This window comes from Rhipicephalus sanguineus, chromosome 10, assembly GCF_013339695.2.
Source record: "Rhipicephalus sanguineus isolate Rsan-2018 chromosome 10, BIME_Rsan_1.4, whole genome shotgun sequence".
In the NCBI taxonomy this organism is placed as follows: Eukaryota; Metazoa; Arthropoda; class Arachnida; order Ixodida; family Ixodidae; genus Rhipicephalus; species Rhipicephalus sanguineus.
This window is the reverse complement of record NC_051185.1, coordinates 132587558-132607013: the sequence shown is the minus strand read 5'-3', so window position 1 is coordinate 132607013 and position 19456 is coordinate 132587558. Positions and strand designations below refer to the sequence as shown.

Here is a 19456-nt window from a genome sequence, read left to right as displayed (position 1 = left end):
GGCAGAAAGAGGGAGGTTTGGTCCTGGATAGCGGAGCTTAGTGGATTGGTTTTTTGACAATGATTTCTGTACCGTGGTTTCTGACAAATAAGGGTGTTTCGTGGCTATGCCGCAGGATTTGTTTCGGAGGAAGGCTGGGAACGCGGTGGAAAGGAATTTCAAGCAGGTGTCTGAAAAAGCATCAAGGCTAAAGAAGCGTGCCTTGGCCCTTCTTATGGACCTGAGCCTAGCACGTTTGCATTCAGAAGTAAAAGGTGCCAAGAGCCTTGAGCTAAAGATTTCTTTCACAGCCAAGACACACAAGGCTGATATTGCTTTCCGTGCTATTGTAACAGAGCGAAACACTTGGCAGTACGTGGTGTCTGGTTTCCTCCAAAAACACCTGGAAGCATTAACGGTGGTCGAGGTGTTGGCGGAGTGGAACCCTTCAGACTGCTATGCATTTAGCGTAGATGTGGAGGGCCTGTTCTATTGGTTGCCGCATGACCACTTAATGAGATGCGTGAAGAAAACTATCACTAAGGATAATGGCGAGGTTTCCTTCAAAACAGTGCCGAGATTCCAATAGATAACTTTCTAGAGCTGTTATGGTTTTATTTAGGCTCGACTGTTGTTTTCTATGAGAATGGCTTGTATGTACAACAGACTGGGGTGTGCATATTGGCTCAAGAGTGGCACTATTTTGCTAGGAAAAGTTGATCGCGCTCTTCAACATGACTTAGACCACATTGCTCGTCAAGTGTTTAGGTATGTTGATGAATGCGTTGTGTTTGTAGAGCGAAGAAACTTCCCGGGCTCAATGACTGATGCCCTGAAGGTATTCATACAAAGGGGCTGGGGTTTGACATTCACATCAGAAGTTCCAAGGAACGATGTCTGGCAATTTCTTGACCTCTACATTAGATTCCATGCGACACACGTTTGCTGGGCGTATCAACTACGTTCTGTAAAAAAAGCTTTTAAGCTACAAGTCTGCTCATTCGAAGATTGTTAAGAATGGGCTGGCCATGGCGTGTCTTTCCGCAGCTATCAAGAAGTCCTGTGCGCATGCTATGCGCGAAAGCTTCATGCGCCAGGTGGAAATATTAGAAGCGGCGGGTTTCCCGCGCTTGGCTCTTGGGTCTATTTGCCAGCGTTTGTTGTGCCGCTTGAAGATGGAGCAAGAGAATGGTGCAGGTGCTGCGCCTTTGCCTCCGGAAACACGTGGCAAGTTTGCCGTCATTCCATATTTGCACACTGTTTCGCATCGCCTTAAGAAGGTGGCTAGTCATTATGACATGAATGTCGTATATCGTGCCGGCAAGAAGCTCGGAAGCGTGTGCGCTTCCATTGACAGAAAGGTGCAAAAATGAGGCGAGTTCAGTAGATGGCGAGTGTTTCATGAAGCATGCCACACGGTTTAGTGACTGCGCCTGCGGCGTTGTGTACACCATACCTTTGTCCTGCGGTAGTTCCTACACTGGACAGACTGGGAGGTGTCTCAACGTCCGTTTGAGAAAGAATGCTAGCTCTTTGAAGGGCGCGCCGTCTTCACACCTTGCCCTCCATTGCCGACAATGCGGTTGTGCTCCCGAACTGGACAAAACGGTCGTGGTGACTAGGCACAAGAGCCAGCGTACTCGGGAAAACGCGGAGGAATTTGAGATGATCAAAAAAAAGACATGTGCGTGAGCTGCCCTTCTATCACTTTGATTGATGCGGAACTGTCTTTCCTGGAAATGCCGTAGTTCTGTTAGTATACACATGTTTTTATCTGCCAATTATCTTTGGCGCATGTGCGGGTTTGTTGTTTTTTCTCTTTCTTAGAGATATATATTTGTGATTTTTCCAATAAACATTCAGCTCTTAGATAGCGCTTGTGTCGTCGTTTTTTCTTATTATCGTCCGTGTTCAGTTTACGCTAACCATCATGAGCATTTTCCAACTCGCCCAATTCGCTACGTTCCTGCAGCTTTATGTATACTTGATCAGTTGAAGCTGAATAACTGGGTTGATGAAAGCTGCGGGTTGATTTCGATTTGCGCTGGTGTTTTCATAGAAGGAACAGGGTGGCTAAATAGAACGCCAACTCAGAATTCGTGGTCATTGCGACACTATGTGATGCTGCTGCGGCTACTGCTGCTGCTGCTGCTGCTGAAAAACATTTATTTACAGATGTTATTTGTGGAAATGGATAAAAAAAGAACCACCTATATTAGAACTTGGCAGTGTTATGAAATCTGCATTAGTAAAATCAGAACCTTTCGCTTGAAAATCGCACATAGCGCCTATATCTAGCAAAAGCAGCTCACAGCAGTTTCACCTCATTATTTTTATTTTCAATCTTCAAAATCAAAAGCGCAAATTATGACACCCCAAAAAAAAAACACGAGCATCCCTCTCAGTTTTGTGGTATCCCAATCTTCGCTTTTAATTTTTAAAGGTATGTTTCACTAACGATATTCCTCATGAGGCACTTCAAAGCTATTATTGCCAAGTTAGCCTGATATACAGGCTTGTTCATTGGCGCGCGAACTTTTATTTGCAGATTCGGGATGCCCTATAGAATAAAGTGACAATTAGTCCGAAAATGAGTGTTACGTGCACCAGAGCACGGCTACTCCGCAACCTCTAGCTTAAAATATGGTAACATGTCAGTCATCTACAACCAGTCACAGCGTTCGGTTTAACTCCGAAAGCGACTATGCAGGAATCGAGAAATGCAGGAACGTCACGAACACACGCGTCACTTGAGAGACACCCTCACTCAAAACACTGACAGCAATCAATGACTTGGGTGATTTGACAACGCCCATCGTGTACCATACTAACAACTAATCATTGTTACGATTTGTTAGCGAGAACACGGAGAAGGAAAATATCTGAAGAAGTGTATTTCACGGCAAACGCTTTCGCGAACGTGCAACTGCCCTACCAAGTGCGGCAGATCAACGCCCTTCTGCTTACGGTGGCGCCTCTGATGGCCACTTTTCTCCCTATATGAAACCTTCGCGAGTGTTTCATGACCAGTAAAAAGTATTGAGGGACCATGGTAGCACTATCCAGGCCTACCAGCCTCGATGACCTATACCTCACCAACGCAAAGGGTCACTTCAGGTTCCACATGTCGCCGGCTCTACGGACAGACAATTGTTCGACGAAATGACCGAGGCATATACGATTTCCAACAGCTGTACCCCACACTTCTCTGCACATGGACCCCTCGTCACCGCGATGACGACCGGATCCAATAACAAGTCATTGCCAGCTCATGGTGCTCACTGATCACGGTGACGATGGCCTTGTTCGAGAACTGTCAAGAACCTCCCCCACACATGCACGCGGGTTCGTGAAACGTGCGTGCGTTCTCGTGCGTGCGTTCCATCATTCGTGCGTGCGTTCCATCAAACGTGCGTGCGTTCCATCATTAGGGGCAAGTATATAAGCACTACATATCAGCTTACCGCTTCTGGTGTTGGTAATACACACGTTGCCGTTGGCAGCGTTATACCCAACTGTATAGAACTGGTTATATAACACATATACGGCTCTTCAACATAATATGTGTGCGTATAAAGTTTATACAGATCTTTAGCGTCATTTTGTAACGTTTCGCTCAGAAAAAAAAAAACAAAATTACGCCACTGTCACGTTCCAGCCGCATGCTTCGCATAACATCGATTTGCACTGTACGTGGGATCTGCCGAATTTTTTCCCCGAAGTAACTTCAAGCACTGGCATGTCTTTCTATAAGAATAATGGAGACCAAGCTTATGGTGCTCGACTGCTGACCCGAAAGTCGAGGGATTTAATCCCGGCCGCGGCGACCGCAATTTCAATGGAGGGGAAAAATGCTTGAGGCCCGTCTACTTAATTTATGTGCACGTTACAGAACCCCGGCTGGTCGAAATTTCCGGAGCCCTCCACTACGGTGTCCCTCATAATGAGATCGTGGTTTTGGGTCGTTAACCCCCCCTCCCCCCCAATTAATAATATTTGACTACCACGCAGACTGCCTGCGTTGAATTCCGCCTTGGATCGCCATTTTATTCTTTGCTTCTAACGGGATTTTTCACTCACTGACAACGCCGCCGAAGCCCGCACGAAACTTCTGCGACTCGGGTCCTTAACGCTATCGTGTTAAGGTTAAGACTTAACGCTATCGTGTTAAGTCTATTCTCGCCGTTTCTGGTTTGCTATAAACAGCGATTACATGTGCCGCCTACCCGCAATAATAATAATAATATCTGGGTTTAACTTCCCAATACCAGGTTATGATTATGAGAGACGCCATAGTGGAGGCATCTGGAAATTTCGAACACCGGGGATTCTTTAACGTGCACCTAAATCTAAGTACACGGCCCTCAGATGTTTTCGCTCCATCGAAAATGCAGCTGCTGCGGCCGGGATCTACCCGCATTCCACGCACCGTGGTATGGGCCACATGTGACCGGGGGAAAGTTTTTTATGACGTACGCGGCAGGCGTGTTAGTTATTCATGTGATAACCTGTCCATCATGTTCGTCATTCACTCATGCCTTCTTGTGCCGATTTTGCTATATACAAAATTAAGGAGGCGACCCCGAGGGCGCCCAGACGTAACAGGCGAGATAGATAGTGTTGTATCCGCTGCCATCCCCTGACCGACTGTATCTGAGCTCCGGAGCACCGCGATTTAAACCGCACTAGCCCAGTACATCAAGCAACTCTGTTCATTATTAGTTGTTGATTGGTATATATACCGATTCATGTGTGAGCTCACGTGATAAGGCGCATGCTTAGGTTAGGTTATATAAGCATAACTGCTGAATACCACTGATATAGAAATAGAAACGGACGGTCGAACTTCCCTTGGTTCGCGGCGAAGTAGTTGGCATTTAATAAGATTACATGATTAATAAAATAGATAGATAGATAGATAGATAGATAGATAGATAGATAGATAGATAGATAGATAGATAGATAGATAGATAGATAGATAGATAGATAGATAGATAGATAGATAGATAGATAGATAGATAGATAGATAGATAGATAGAAACGGTCAAAGCGCCTGTTGGTGCTTCGCATTTAACAGAAGACACGCATAAGCGACAGAGGCCTGTCTGTTGTACGTTGCTCTTGGCTTTCAGTATCACATGTAGCCGTTTCATTTGAGTGCGCCGCGGTGGTGTAGCGGGTGCGGTGTTTGAATGCTGATCCGAAGGTCGCGTGTTCGGTGCCTGCCGTGGCGGTCGCATTAAGATGGAGGCGAAATGCTAGAGGCCCGTGTGCTGTGCGTTGTCAGTGCATGTTAAAGAACACCAGATGGTCGAAATTTACGGAGCCCTCGATTACGGCGTCCCCCGTAATCGTATCGTAGTTTCGGGACGGTGAACCCCAGATAATATTATTATTATTATTAGAGTATGTATTTCCTTCATTCAGGTACACAAGCAGATATGTTTATTGAGTGTAGGTATGATTTGCTCTTTAACTCATTGATACTACATTAGCACTCAGTTCCTAAGAAGAGAATCTAACTGACGCTCTAACCGGGATGCAGTCGGAGGTGCAGTGACCAGCTTGCTCTACCGCAGGCTCCCCAGAAAATGGCGGCGACGACTCATGCTCGCGGACTACGTGCCGTTTCGGCGCTGAGTGCCACAGCGATCGGGGCCAAGCCTACTGCCGCTGCCGCCTCTCGTGCGCTGACCAGCTCTTCGCGCCCGTGTGCGGTTCCGACGGCTTCACTTACTCGTCCGAGTGCCGGCTGCGCATGACCGCCTGCATCCGACAGAAGAGGATCGTCGTCGCCCACCAAGGTTCATGCGGTAAGCTACATCAAAAACAGCTATTCATAGCTTCGAATTAACGCCTTGATGGGTTTTGGCCGCTTCTTCACTTGTTTGCTCAATAGGCCCCTCGCCGAATAGGTAGGTAGCTCGTAATTACCGAATAAGAGTCTGAGCGGTCCGAACTCGTCAAAGGATCGTGCTTCTACCCTTGAACATAGCAGCACGGCGTGGTAACCATTAAGGCCAAACCACACGTGCGCTTGCTAGAGAACGAGGATGCGCGCGTCTCTGAGCGTAGCTCTGGCACGATCCGCTAAAAATGGCGGGTTATACCCACGTGCACGCCACGCTCTCACTCCAACCTAAGCAATTATGGGAGGTCTCGCTTCGTTCTGCACTGTTGACAGAGCGTTGCGATGCACAGTACAGACTTGGCCGCCCTCCGTCAGTCGAGCTAGTGACGGACAAAACCATTCAGTGCGAGAGTGTCGAACAGGAAAACACGTCCTCTGTCGCTCAAAATCTCACGGGGAGCACCACGACGAAGGACAAACTTGCGTAAGATGAAAAACGCAACTTCTCTTGCGGTTGCTGTAGGCAGTGCTGCAGTTTCTGCGTAAGGTGTAAGGTGGTCCATGCCGACAGTTATCCACCTATTTCCAGAACAAGTCCAGGGAAGCGGTCCGTATAAGTCGATACCGACGCTATCTATTTGACGTGCCGGTCAAGGCCAAGGCTGAAGTGTACCGGCTGGGCGGTGAGGTGGAGCTTTGCGGAGCTAACAAGCAGTACAAGCACGTATGTACTTGCACAAAAATGTATTCATGCCGCGCCAGTAGTATCGCTGACGCAGGTGGCTGTAGGTCTTGAGACCGCCGGCGTGAACACTGCGGGTCCTTGTGAAAAGCGGTACAGATTTCCGTGCGCATACGGCGTGGTATCACTAGCAGCCACCTCCGACCGTCAGACACGTAATTCCGCAGATAGAGGACGTCGTCTCGAATAGTGAAATTAGTGGCTTGACGGCGGATAATTTTTGAGGCTGGATGAGCTAATGGATCAGACAGAAAGTCGAGGAGAAGGGAAATGCACGCATCCTTGCGCTGCTTTGAAATGTCTGCGAAGTCAATTGGTGTCAAGACAGCTGAAGAAGCTGACGGTGAAGCTGTGTGATAGCGCATCAGCCTCCGAGTGTTTGCGGCCGGGTCGGTACACAACACGATTGCCATATACTTGCGCGTGAAGCGCCCAACGACCCACGTGTCCCGACGGATTTTTTAGCGATGACAGCCAACATAGATCAAGGTTTTAAGGGTTCAATCGCGCAGACGAGACATGGACTAAAAGAAGAGACAACAACACACAGAGCACAAACTACCAACAAAAGTTTATTTCCTGAGCACACAGTTTTTACGTACCAGTCTGGCGCCACCAGCTGAGTACAACAATCAACTTCTTAGAAACGCGAGCTCTTTGCCAGATAAGTTTACAGACGGCGTGCTGACACATTCGGTACCTAATCTAACAATGTTCTCAGTAGTAACAACTTGATGTGGGCTAGTTGGTTCATACTTGGAACAAATAAAGTAAACAGCGCGAATTCGCGCTGAAACAGCGTTTCATTCGCGCTGTTACTTTATTTGTTCCAAATGTTCTCAGCTTCGATAATTTCTCTCGTCAATTTATCGTTCTGCGATGCGACAACTGTACATGCGCTGAACACAGGTTGGCACCCACATATCTTGCAGTGAATCGCAAGCCATCCGTCACGTCCATTTTTTACATTATTGTTATGTTCTCTAAGGCTGTCATTATTACACCTTCCGGTTTGACCTATACATATCTTACCACAAGAAATTGGACTCCGATAGACAACATTACTCTTGCAAGGAACATAGGTGACTTTGTGTTTCTTAGTACATGCATTAAGGAAAGTGGAAATTTTAAGGGCTCGTCTTTTCTTTGTTATACACAATAATAATGAGAACAAACAGACAATAATGCCAAGGAATTTCCTTGGCATTATTGTCTGTTAGTTCTCATTAGTACATGCATTAGAATTCATATTGCTATTATTGCGGTGGCATAGGCTCAGGAATTTGCGCGGGGCCGAAAAGACTACTTTTACGTTGGAACGTTCCGCCACTTTTTTCCAATTGTGTGAAATCTTGTGGAAGTATGGCATGATGGCAACTTTTCTCGCGTTAGGTTTTGAGGACTCCTCAGTTGAGGGCGTCTAGCGATGCTTTCTGAGCAACGCTTCAGCAACAGAGGATTGCACACTTAAAGGATAACCTGCTTCAGATAGCCGGTCGTACTGGTGCTCAAAACTAGCCACAACTTCATGCTCGCATGACTTTGATAGAGCATTATGAAAGCAAAGTTTTACAATTGATATTTTTACTAATTTGGAGTGTGCCGAGTTGTATGGCAGGACCAGTTTATTACATCGAGATTGATAGCGCCAACAGAAATGATCTGTGTGGAAGGTGAACATGATGTCAATGAACTTGATCACATTGTTATCAGGCATTTCATGCGTGAGAATTAGGGGTTTAAAGCTATCTTCAAAACGAGAAAGAATGTCTAACGCGTATGACTGGTTACCTACAGGGTCGTTGTCAAACAGGATGAGATAGTCGTCTACAAATCTGTGAACCATGATTATGTGGAGATTACGTAAACATTCCGCCACCGCCTTGTCAATTTTAGCTAAAAAGATATCACTGAGAATGGGAGCAATGCATGATCCGATACAAATGCCTTCTTTTTGGATAAACGGCTTGCCTCCCCATGAAATGAAAGTGGTCTTCAGCTAAGAGGATAAAAGTTCTAAAAACCTGCGCACTGGTACGCCGCACAAACCCTGAAAACGCATACTGCCATACAGGTCAATGCACTCTTTAGCAGCAATTATTAGTTGGTTATGAGGAATAGAGTAATACAAGTCTTTAACATCTATCGAAAAGCCATACACAGTCCTATTAGCCAAGGGTACAATAGACTGCAGGACTTCCTCTGATGTTCTAACAATGAAGGGATCATCAATTACCAGTTCTTTCAGGTGGCCCTGTAAGAACATAGAAATGCTTTTCTGTCACGTATCCCGCTCGGAGATAATCACACGAAAAGGTGTGTGAGACTTATGTGTCTGCACTGAAAAACACACTCCGACAATCCTGTTTACTGTTAATAATGCAAGTAACAACACGAGAAAGGTTTAAATTCTTGCGTAGCTGCCTGGCTTTAGACTTGACCTTGGAAATAGCGACATCGTCCTGAGGCACGAAAACAGAGCTTAGAGCTTCGTGGCCTTTCTTGCGGAACAATTCCAAGGACAGGACGGTGAATCCTCCCTCTTTATCGGCAGGAACCAGAGTAAGAGAGTGGTCGCTGAGGAATGCTTCCACCCGCCTTATAGGGATCTAGGCCCTGGCCGGCTTGCTACGGGCAATGGCGTCAACTCCTTCGGAAATGCAGCGCTGTTGCTCCTCTACTGGGACGTGGCACGAAACATGCAACACGAGAGCAAGTAGATGGGGAGCAGACGTCTTTGGCTCGTCGGTGAATTTGGGACCGAGACTGAGGGTGTGGAGGATGTCTGGGGGCACGGGGATGTGCTCAGGCACATGCACTCAAGGTTTCTTCGCTGCAGGTTTCCTTTTCACAACGGTGGAGCGTAGCACAGCCAACTGTTGTGCCCAAAGCAACTCCGTAGATTGGCTAGCGGGGCGCTGGAAATGACCAAGTCTCTTTATGGCCACAGGCGCATTACCACCATCCTGAACATAGGCGGACAGGTACTGTCTGTGTAGGCTGATTTGTCTGTTCCATTCTGCTTTCAGAATTTTGCACACTCTCAGTCCATGTTCCGCGGAAGGGGTTAAGTTGCCAGAAAGACGCTTGATGTCTTCTGGTAGCATTTTGTTCCGAATGCAAAAAGAAAGGGAGCGTACATGGCAAGTGGCTGAAGCGATGAAAGCGACTGTGGCACAAGGATCAGGAAACGTAGAACAATGAAAAGGGCCCGTTGTACGAGAAATGAACTTCAGAATGGCTTTCAGTTGGGCTTGTTGGTTCATGATCTGAAGGGTTGAATCGCGCAAACGAGACAGGGAATAAGGAAGAGACGACAACACAGAGAGCGCAATCTACCAACAAAAGTTTGTTTGCTGAGCACACAGTTTTTATGCACCACTCTGACAATCAACTTCTTAGAAACGCGAGCTCTTTGCCAGATAAGTTTACAGACGGCGTGCTGACACATTCGGCACCTAATCTAACAATGTTCTCAGCTTCGATTATTTCTCTCGTCAATTTATCGTTCTGCGATGCGACAACTGTACATGCGCTGAACACAGGTTGGCACCCACATGTCTTGCAGTGAATCGGAAGCCATCCGTCACGTCCATTTTTTACATTATTGTTATGTTCTCTAAGGCTGTTATTAATACACCTTCCGGTTTGACCTATACATATCTTGCCACAAGAAATTGGAATCCGATACACAACATTACTCTTGCAAGGAACATAGGTGACTTTGTGTTTCTTAGTACATGCATCAGAATTCATATTACTATTATTGCGGTGGCATAAGCTCAGGAGTTTGCGCGGCGCTGAAAAGAATACTTTTACGTTGGAACGTTCCGCCACTTTTTTCAAATTGTGTGAAATCTTGTGGAAGTATGTCATGACGGCAACTTTTCTCGGTTAGTTTTTGAGGACTGCTCAGTTCTCTTATTTCAGTCCCTGTCTCGTTTGCGCGATGCAACCCTTAAGCTCATTAACCTACAAGCCCAACTGAAAGCCTTTCTGTGGATCAAGGTGGTCCGTCACTGCTTCGAAAGGGCGGCCATAAAGGTACGGACGGAACTTGGCCAAAGACCAGATTATGACGAGGCACTCTTTCTCTGTGATGGAATAATTACATTCGGCTTTCTTCAGTGTTTGACTAGCGTAAGCAGTGACGTATTCTTCGTATCCTGGTTTTCGTTGAGGCAGTACTGCACCAAGACCGACCCCGCCGGCGTCGATATGGATCTCCGTAGGTGCATTAGGGTCAAAGTGACGAAGTAGTGGAGGCGACGTAAATAAGAGCCGTAGCGTCATGAACGATTCGTCGCACTCTCGTGATGAAGCGGACGGGTCGGTGTAGGCTGTCAATAGATTGGTAAGAGGCGCGATGATACAAGCCAAGTCACGCACAAATCGACGAAAATACGAGCACAGCCCAAGGAAACTTCGAAGAGTCTTCATGGAATTGGAATTCGGATATCGGGCGACGGTATGGAGTTTCGCGGGGTGCGGAAGAATGACCGCTTTTCAGACGACGTGACCTTGTATAGTGAGCTGGCGCGCAGCGAAATGGCACTTCTTGATGTTAAGTTGAAAGCCAGCAGAGGTGAGACCATGAGAATTGCACGAAGGCGAACAAGGTGAGTCGGAAAATCGCGAGAAAAAACGACGATGTCGCCAAGGTAGTAGAGGCAGGTAATCCGCTTGTGGCCGCGAAGCATGTTATCCATTTTCCGTTCGGTGGTAGCTGGGGCGTTGCAGAGTCCAAACCGCATGACGTTAAACTAATACAGCACGTCAGGAAATGACGAATGCAGTCTTCGATCGGTCAGGGTCGGCCATTGGAACTTGCCAATAACCTGAGCGTAAATGCAAAGACGAGAAATATTCTGCTCCTTGCAAGCAATCGAGAGCATAGTCAATGCGCGGCAACGGGTATACATCCTTCCGAGTTATGTTATTCAGGCGGTGGTCGTCGACAAAGAAAGGCGGTGGTCGTCGCACAAGCACAATAGGGGACGACCAGGGGCTCTGGGACGACTGGATGACACCGCGCTTGAGCATATGATTGACTTGTTCGTGGATCATACGCCGCTCTTCCGCTGAAACTCGATATGGTCGTTGCCGTAAGGGAGCATGACAACCGGTGTCAATGTGATGCGTGATGCTCGTTGTGTGACCCAAAGATGGTTGAGCGCAATCAAAGGAAGAGCGGAAATCTCGAAGAAGGGCTAAGAGTTCCCGTCAATGTGTCGGCGATAGATCAGCGGCAACAGAAGGGTGGAAAAAGCCTGGAGCGGAAGGTGTTGCAAAGCTGGTGTCATGGCATTCAGCTGGAGGTGGGCTGGGTTTGCAGCAAACTCCAGAGAGCGCAGGACGTCAACGTCTTGTATGTTGCCCAAACATTCCCCGCGAAGTAAAGTAACTGAGGATGTCAGCGAGTTGGCAACCAGCATGATTGTAGCACCTGATTCAACGGTCAGTATGGCAAACGGCTGTCGTAGGCCGTGGCGGCGGAGATATACCTCGGACGGGACGAACAGGACAGTTTCGTGTGAAGCGGTCTAACAGGTCACGACTACAAGGGTGGACGTTTTCGGGGCTATATCTGTGTCCACAGCAACGGAAAGTTTGTAAGCGTCGGGAAGGGGATCCACCGAAAGAGCAGTTTGCAGTGGCGTACGGGCGACTCTGCACGGGAGCAGTCTATGATGGCACGATGACATGAAAGGAAGTCCCATTCGACAATAACGTTGTGGGAGTATGACGGTAGCACGAAAACCTCGATGACGTAGACTTTACCTTTAGTCCCGAGAGCGACGCGGTCACTTTTTTTACAGTAAACTTACAGCACGAAAAACGAGAGACAAAAGAAGAAATACTACACAGGTGGACATCGCTTATCGCCGTTTGTGTCGTGAGGGCCGGGACAGCGTCGTGGCACGTCAGGCATGGCACTTGTCCCACCGACATACAAGCGCTCTGCGGTTGACTGTAGCCGACAGTAGGGCGTTCGCGGCGTTTTTGTCGCATCCTCTGTTTGTAATGGTGGCGCCAGGTGTGGTTGTATAAGGACTATCTCGGTGCCCAGTGTGGAGGAACGAACGGCAAAATGATAAGAAACAAGTCCTACAGAGATTGGATCAGGACTGCCGAGCAGGCAACGGAGGCCCCCTTTGCAGCCTCGTAAGGCCGACGCTCTCTTCAAGGAAGAAGACATCGACAGCCCAGGGCGTGTGGTGACCGTGGGTGATGTTCATCTGCCGGAGTGCTACCGCAAAAGTCTGCAACTGGGACCTAAACACTGCTTCGAGCTTCGTCTGACGCCTGTAGAAAAGGTGGCCTTGGCTTGCGACGTCAGCCGTCAGGTACCGAAGGGTGAAAAGCAGCGCTGCATCAGTGAGTGTATGGATGCTGTCCAAAGGTGCGCAGGAAGGCCTCGCAGGCAATGTGAGCTACGACGTTTGACTGATTTCCTTGTGCAGAATAACTTTAGATTGCTCACGTCGGATAAGGAGGGTTTCTTTGCTGTTATGTCCGGTAACGCATTTGGGCAGAAGGCCTTAGCAGCTGTGACAAAGAATTTTAGGGAATGTACTGCAAAACTGGCCCAAAGTAAGCGCGAGGCTGTAGTACTGCTGCAAGAATTAAATCTAGCAAAAACTGCGCAAGCTGTAAGAAAGTCTAGCAACCTGCAGCTTGAAGTTTTTTCACGGCCAAAACGCACAAACCGGATCTCGCGTTTCGTGTTATCATCACAGAACGCGATACGTGGCAGCATTGTGTTTCAGGATACATCCAGAAGTGTCTTTCTTCACTGTCTACTCCTGACCCTTTCCTGATTTCAAGTTCCGTGGCGGTTGTGGAATCTTTATTCGAATCTAATCCGAGTGCAGCAATGAGCATAGATGTGGAAGACTTGTTCTATTCGCTTCAGCACGATCACCTCATGTCCGCTCTACAGCAGTGTATCATAAATGATGAAGTGATTTTCAGATCAAGTAGCGGGATTTCTGTTGAAAGGTTCCTGAAACTTGTAACTTTTTATTTAGGATCTATGTACATTTCCTTTGACGACAAAAGCTTTTTGCAGAAGGCGGGAATTTGCATTGGATTCCTAGTTGCCCCCATGCTGAGTGACATTTACTTAAACAAGGTTGACCGTGCTGTTCAAGAAAGTATACATAATTTAGCAACAAAAGTGTCTCGGTATGTCGATGATTACTTAATAATAATGAGCGACAGCCATCAGGGCTCAACTGCTAGCAAGATTTTGTCGATTTTTACATGTATAGGAGCTTTGCGCCGGTGCTCACTGTCTTGCATGCGTAATCATGCAAACCGCAATGAGGCTTTGCAGCAAGATATCTCAGACACGCTAAAAGAATTCTTCTAAGTGGAACTGCGTAGAAACGCGACTGCCTCCAACTTTTCAGTACAAACATGCCCGCTTGCTGCACTCATTAAAAAGTTCACTATTCAATCTTATTTAATTGGGCGGCTGACAGCTAGCGATAATTATTGTCTCATTTGTGTTCCCCTAGATACATAACATATTTGCAAAGGCGGTTTTCACGTTCTTCCGAGTGCTGAATTTTAACAAAACCATGAAGCTTAACTTCGAACACCCGGTATATCGGTCAAACTGAAACCACTTTTAGACAGCGTTTTAATAACCTTAAGTCACGTGACAAAATAAGAGCAGGACACCGACCATGAAATAAAGTATGGAAAAAGACGTTTCGGCTTCCCTGACGAGAGCCTTGTTCACATTGAAAACGAGGACGAGTGAAGGGATGCTTATGAGTGCTTTAAGATGTGACGTAAGCAGCGGCTGTAGATAAAAGGGAGCGTACTTTATTCCGTGGTCGGTGTCCTGCTTTTATTCTATCATGTTACTTCACGACCAGACGGGCTTCCGTCAAAGCCTTGACTTCATTAACCATAAGTCACATGTCATAAGCCAACCTAATCTTCCTCCGTCGAGGCACGTTAATATTGCTGGTCACTCTTTCGATAAACTAACAGCTACTGTTCTAGAATCAGCTTTTCCTTCGCGCCATGATAGAGAAATTCGTGAGTCATTCCTCATACACATGTTGAATACTGTCTCGTCTGGCATAAATGAAAAATCCAGGCAAGCTGTCGTTTCTATGGGCGCGGAACAAAGTTCTAGCATCATCACAGCCTAACCATAATCACTGTACACGTAGATTTTTTCTACACACTTTCGTTCGATGTTTTTTTGTTATCGATATTCGTACCCCTTGATATTGTTTAGTAACGCATCTTGTCTTATTCAGGCGATTTGTTTTTCGAAATTATTCAAGGCAATTCAGTGTAGCCGAGGCCAAAAGGTTAATTGGATAGGACAGTCTTCAAAACCGACGCTGTACTCATAAATTGAAATTTTTCCATGACATCTACCATTCACGTACTGGAAATATTTCCATGACCCTGATTATGTGTCTACGAGAGTGGACAACGATTTAAAAATAAAAGAAATATTGTGTAGAAGTACCATGTATAAAAAGTCCTTTTTCCCCAATTCAATTACAGCCTGGAATCGGCTACCATCACACATTGTGAGGATAAGTTCAAACGCAGCGTTTGTCCAGGCGCTCCATGATGTTATTGTATAGGTATAACCATGTTGTGATGTACTAGTATAGTTATGATCATGTTTCTCTTTCTACGCATGTAACCTGTATTTTTGTATTATGTACTTTATGTATCCCCCCCACTGTAATGCCTATGAAGGCGCTGTGATATTTGATAAATAAATAAATAAACAAATAAATAAATAAATAAATAAATAAAGGAAGGAAGCAAAGAAGGGAATATGGGCTTCCACATAAAGACTTGGATAGCCAACAAAGCAGGGATTGGAGACGCATACAAACCAATAGCTTTCCCAATTTGTACCATCTAAGTAGAATATATCCCGCAAGATTTAAAGATAGCTGTCCGTGGTGTTCACAAGCACCAACACTCAGCCACATAACATGGGAGTGCAGCCAGAGGCCTAAATACATGGACAGCCCACAAATCACTAAGCAACCACACACGTTTTACAGGCAGTGGGAGGCATGGCTTGCGCACAATGACAAGCAGAGCCGAATAGCTTTGCCTGGCCAGGTCCAGCGAGCCGCTCGTGCCAGCGGAACCCTGGACTGAGGGCCCGACCAAACTGCTTGCATTTAATTTTTAGGGGCGAAGCTCCTTAAGGCGGCACCCGTTCGTCCCTCGTAGTCGTAGTAGTGCGTAACCAGTCGTAACGCTAGTACCAGATCTTGACCTCCAAGGTGGTGCCGGTGGGAGATTTTTCCTGTGCGTTGTTGAACAATAAAAAATTCGCAGCGTGCGCGTTAACTAAAAGCCGAATTCTTCTGTCTCTCATTCCCCATTAGCAGCCATTGGCATGTTCCAGTAGGAAACGTTAGTAGAAGTAGAAGTGTAAGTGTTAGCTAAAAGCCGACTTCTTCTGTCTCTCATTCCCATTAGCAGCCATTGTTTACCTCCAAGGTAGTGCCTGGTGAGATTTCTCCTGTGCGTGATTAAACAATAAAAATTTTGTTCAAAACGCCGTTGATTGATGAAATAAACCAACGAAAGACGCCAGATGTTTTCTAAAAGCAAAACGAAAGAACGCCAGATGTTTCTAAAGCAAAACGAAAAGACGCCAGCTGCTTAACGAAAGATGCCAGATGTTTTCTAAAGCAATGGTTTTCTAAACAATGAAAATTCACAGCGTGCATGTAAAATTAAAGTGAGCTGCAACTCGTCATAACTCATCGAACCTTTAGTATAAACGCGCCCGATCTCACGTCGGTGATGATGTACTGGGCAGAATTCACGGAAGATTCACGGTTTACCGATGAACCTCCGCAGCTTCGCCCCCTCATCATCATTCACTCCGTGGATATGCTGTGATTTTTTTACTGAATAAAGTTTCTTCCTCCTCCTCCTCCTCCTCTCTCAGCAATCATGTGATGGCGTCGGGCACGAGATTCTGCAGACACGCGATAAACCACCGCGTTGTATCCTAGTCAGAACGCGCTGGCACGCGCTAGCGCGTTCGGGCCTGTGTAAGGGGCTGGGTAAGGCGCTGTGGCCTCTCCCCTTTACACTCTCTCAGCAATCACGCGATCGCGTCGAGGAACGATATTCTGCAGACGCGCGATGAACCCGCGTGCCGTGCTCCAACAAGAGCTCAGGACGAGTAACAGTAACAGCAACTACAGTGAATTCATGGTGTGCTCCACTTGCAAGGATGCGTTAACATCGGGCAAAATGCCCGTGATGAACGGAATTTGAAGTCGACCCATGAGCTGCTTCACACCCCCACATGTTTCCTTTAGTGGGAGATGGTGTAATTTTTTTTCTTATAGGAGATGGCTCGCCAGGTTCTTAAGCTGGGGCGAAGTCCCGCGCCGTAACCTACATCCATCCATTCAAAGCGCCGTGAAACGCGAAGAGGAATGCTACGCGCGTCGCGTATTCCCTCTAGCCTGGCCGTTAAATTGTTTATATAGTTCATCAAAACTGTAAATTAATAAAAGGTTGTGTATATATGTATATATAAGAACGTGCGTCACATCTTTATATGATGGTAGAGGACTTGCACGGAACATTGACGGGTTTCCCCGATCTTCTCCGAGCCAGCTCCTCAATGATCATTCACTTCGTGGATATGGCGTGATTTTTTTTTCGTTGACAGCATTGTGCCGAACTGAGCGTCGCGTGTTTCGCAGGTGCTGGTGTGTCCGATGTCGCCCGACGCCGCAAAAGGCAAAACGCGGAAGAGTATCGTTTGATTACCATTCCCACCAGTTCCACAGTGCACCTAGCGTGCTCTCCGTTGTTTCGAAAATACACCAGTTAGAAGCAGAAAAGCATAAAAAGGGGTTTTGTTCTATTTAGGACTCAGTAACATGGCTTAGCTACCACCATATGAATATTGCGTGATACTTGTTTGGTCAAACATTTCAAAACGCACGGCCTTTCTCGTTACTCACCAAGGAGGTTGTTACTGACACATGACTAAACGTCACTTCCCATAACAAAAATAGCCGATCTGTTCCGCGGTGGTCCGAAATCAACGTAGCTTACCAGTGAAATAAAATTATAACGTCTTCTTTTTTGGCGATGCCACTCGCACAACGATGTCGGCGCATTCCACAGTACGAGAACAAGCGTTGAAAACCACACGCTTAATTCGTGTCGCAGGGCCCCTTTAAAGAACACTTTTATATTTGACAAAAAGTTCGTCCTGGTACGGGGTAGATGGAGAATTGAATTTTTTTGTCAGCTTGCAAAATTTTCTTTTCTTGAAACCCATACTGTGACGTGGTCGTGACGTCGACGAAGACAGCAGTCGGGGGGTTCAAGATGAAACTGTTTATTTGGCCGAACTTGTGGCCGGGAAACGGTCAAACTACAGCAATACACGCTGTACACTGAGAGAGGCGAACAGAGCGTCGGTCATCGAAAAACTGCTCATGGCTGGGACGCGCCGTCTTTCATACATCTCGTATCGAACTTTCCAGTCTTATCACTGGTGGTCACGCAACCTCTGGAATGATCTAGACTATTCGCGTCCTGTGCGCAGCAATCTTAACAAAACGATCTACTACAATCGCGAAGTTTCTTGAACACTGCGGCGCGGACAGCGTAGAGCGTTGATAACCGTCCTTGCTGGTCAAACCCGAATACATCAAAATAAAACAAGAAGTGGGCGTGGCATTGCCCCCCTCTCTGCAAAAGCATCGTCCCGATGCTTGTGAAAGAACATAGAAGAGAAAAAGACAAGTGCATACACAAATAAATTACATTTACAAAAGACAAAGTACAGTCCCCAGGTTGGACGACTTCAGGTCGTGCGCGGCGTCGCTGGGATTTCGTAATACCGTCCGGGATGACCTCGTAGTCAAGAGCGCCTAGACGTCGAAGAACCCTGTATGGCCCGAAGTATCGCCGAAGGAGTTTTTCCCTAAGCCCACGTCGGTGTATCGGCGTCCAGGCCCAAACACGGTCCCCGGGCTGGTATTCCACGAAGCGTCGTCGAAGATGGTAACGGCGGCTGTCGGTCGTCTGCTGATTCATGATGCGTAGGCGGGCGAGTTGTCGGGTTTCTTCGGCGCGTTGTAAATACTCGGCGACGTCGAGATTGTCTTCGTCAGTGGCAGTTGGCAGCATTGCGTCGAGCGTCGTTGCTGGGCTCCTACCGTAGACCAACTTGTAAGGCGCCATCTGCGTCGTTCTTGTATGGTTGTGTTGTATGCGAATGTCACATACGGAAGGACGGCATTCCAGGTCTTGTGTTCGACGTCGACGTACATAGCCAGCATGTCGGCGATGGTCTTATTTAGACGCGTGGTGAGGCCATTGGTCTGTGGGTGGCAGGCGGTGACTTGTCTGGCTGTATCTCAAAATTGCCTGGGTTACCTCCGCAGTAAAGCGGAAGAACTGGCATTTGGGCGAGTGGGATTCTGTTGAACATATTGGGCGGATTCAGCGCGAACAACTAGACAGGGATGAGGTAGGGACAGGAGCACCAGCGCTGTTCTCACAACTAACTTTGTTATCGCAGAAACACACATTTTAAAGCCCAACCTATAACCACGTGACCACACGCCGACGACGCCAAGCAGAGGATAAAAGCAAGAGATTAGGACTAACCATGAACAACCTGTGTCATGTGAAAAAAACTATTCAAGAACGAAATTTCTCTCTCATGCAGGGCTAAAGAAGGCACGCTTGCACAACTAGGGCCCTTTTTGTGAATGTATAAAGCTTCCATAATTTCTCTGGTAGCCTGATCCACATGCGCAAAAATACGCACTGTGTCTGCAAATATCACAGTACACCCTTGTTCATTACAATGGGCGTTGTTTACCAGGTGC

The 19456-nt window shown here is 47.0% G+C and overlaps 1 protein-coding gene across 1 annotated transcript in view; it reads left to right on the top strand.

Annotated features, from left to right (window-relative positions):
- LOC119406744 (agrin) overlaps positions 1-19456 on the top strand; it is a 52417-nt gene that overhangs the window by 29068 nt on the left and 3893 nt on the right. The window contains exon 2 of the mRNA XM_049420198.1: positions 5559-5792. Within this exon, the coding sequence (XP_049276155.1) occupies positions 5559-5792 (234 nt within the window). The remainder of the gene's footprint in view (positions 1-5558; positions 5793-19456) is intronic.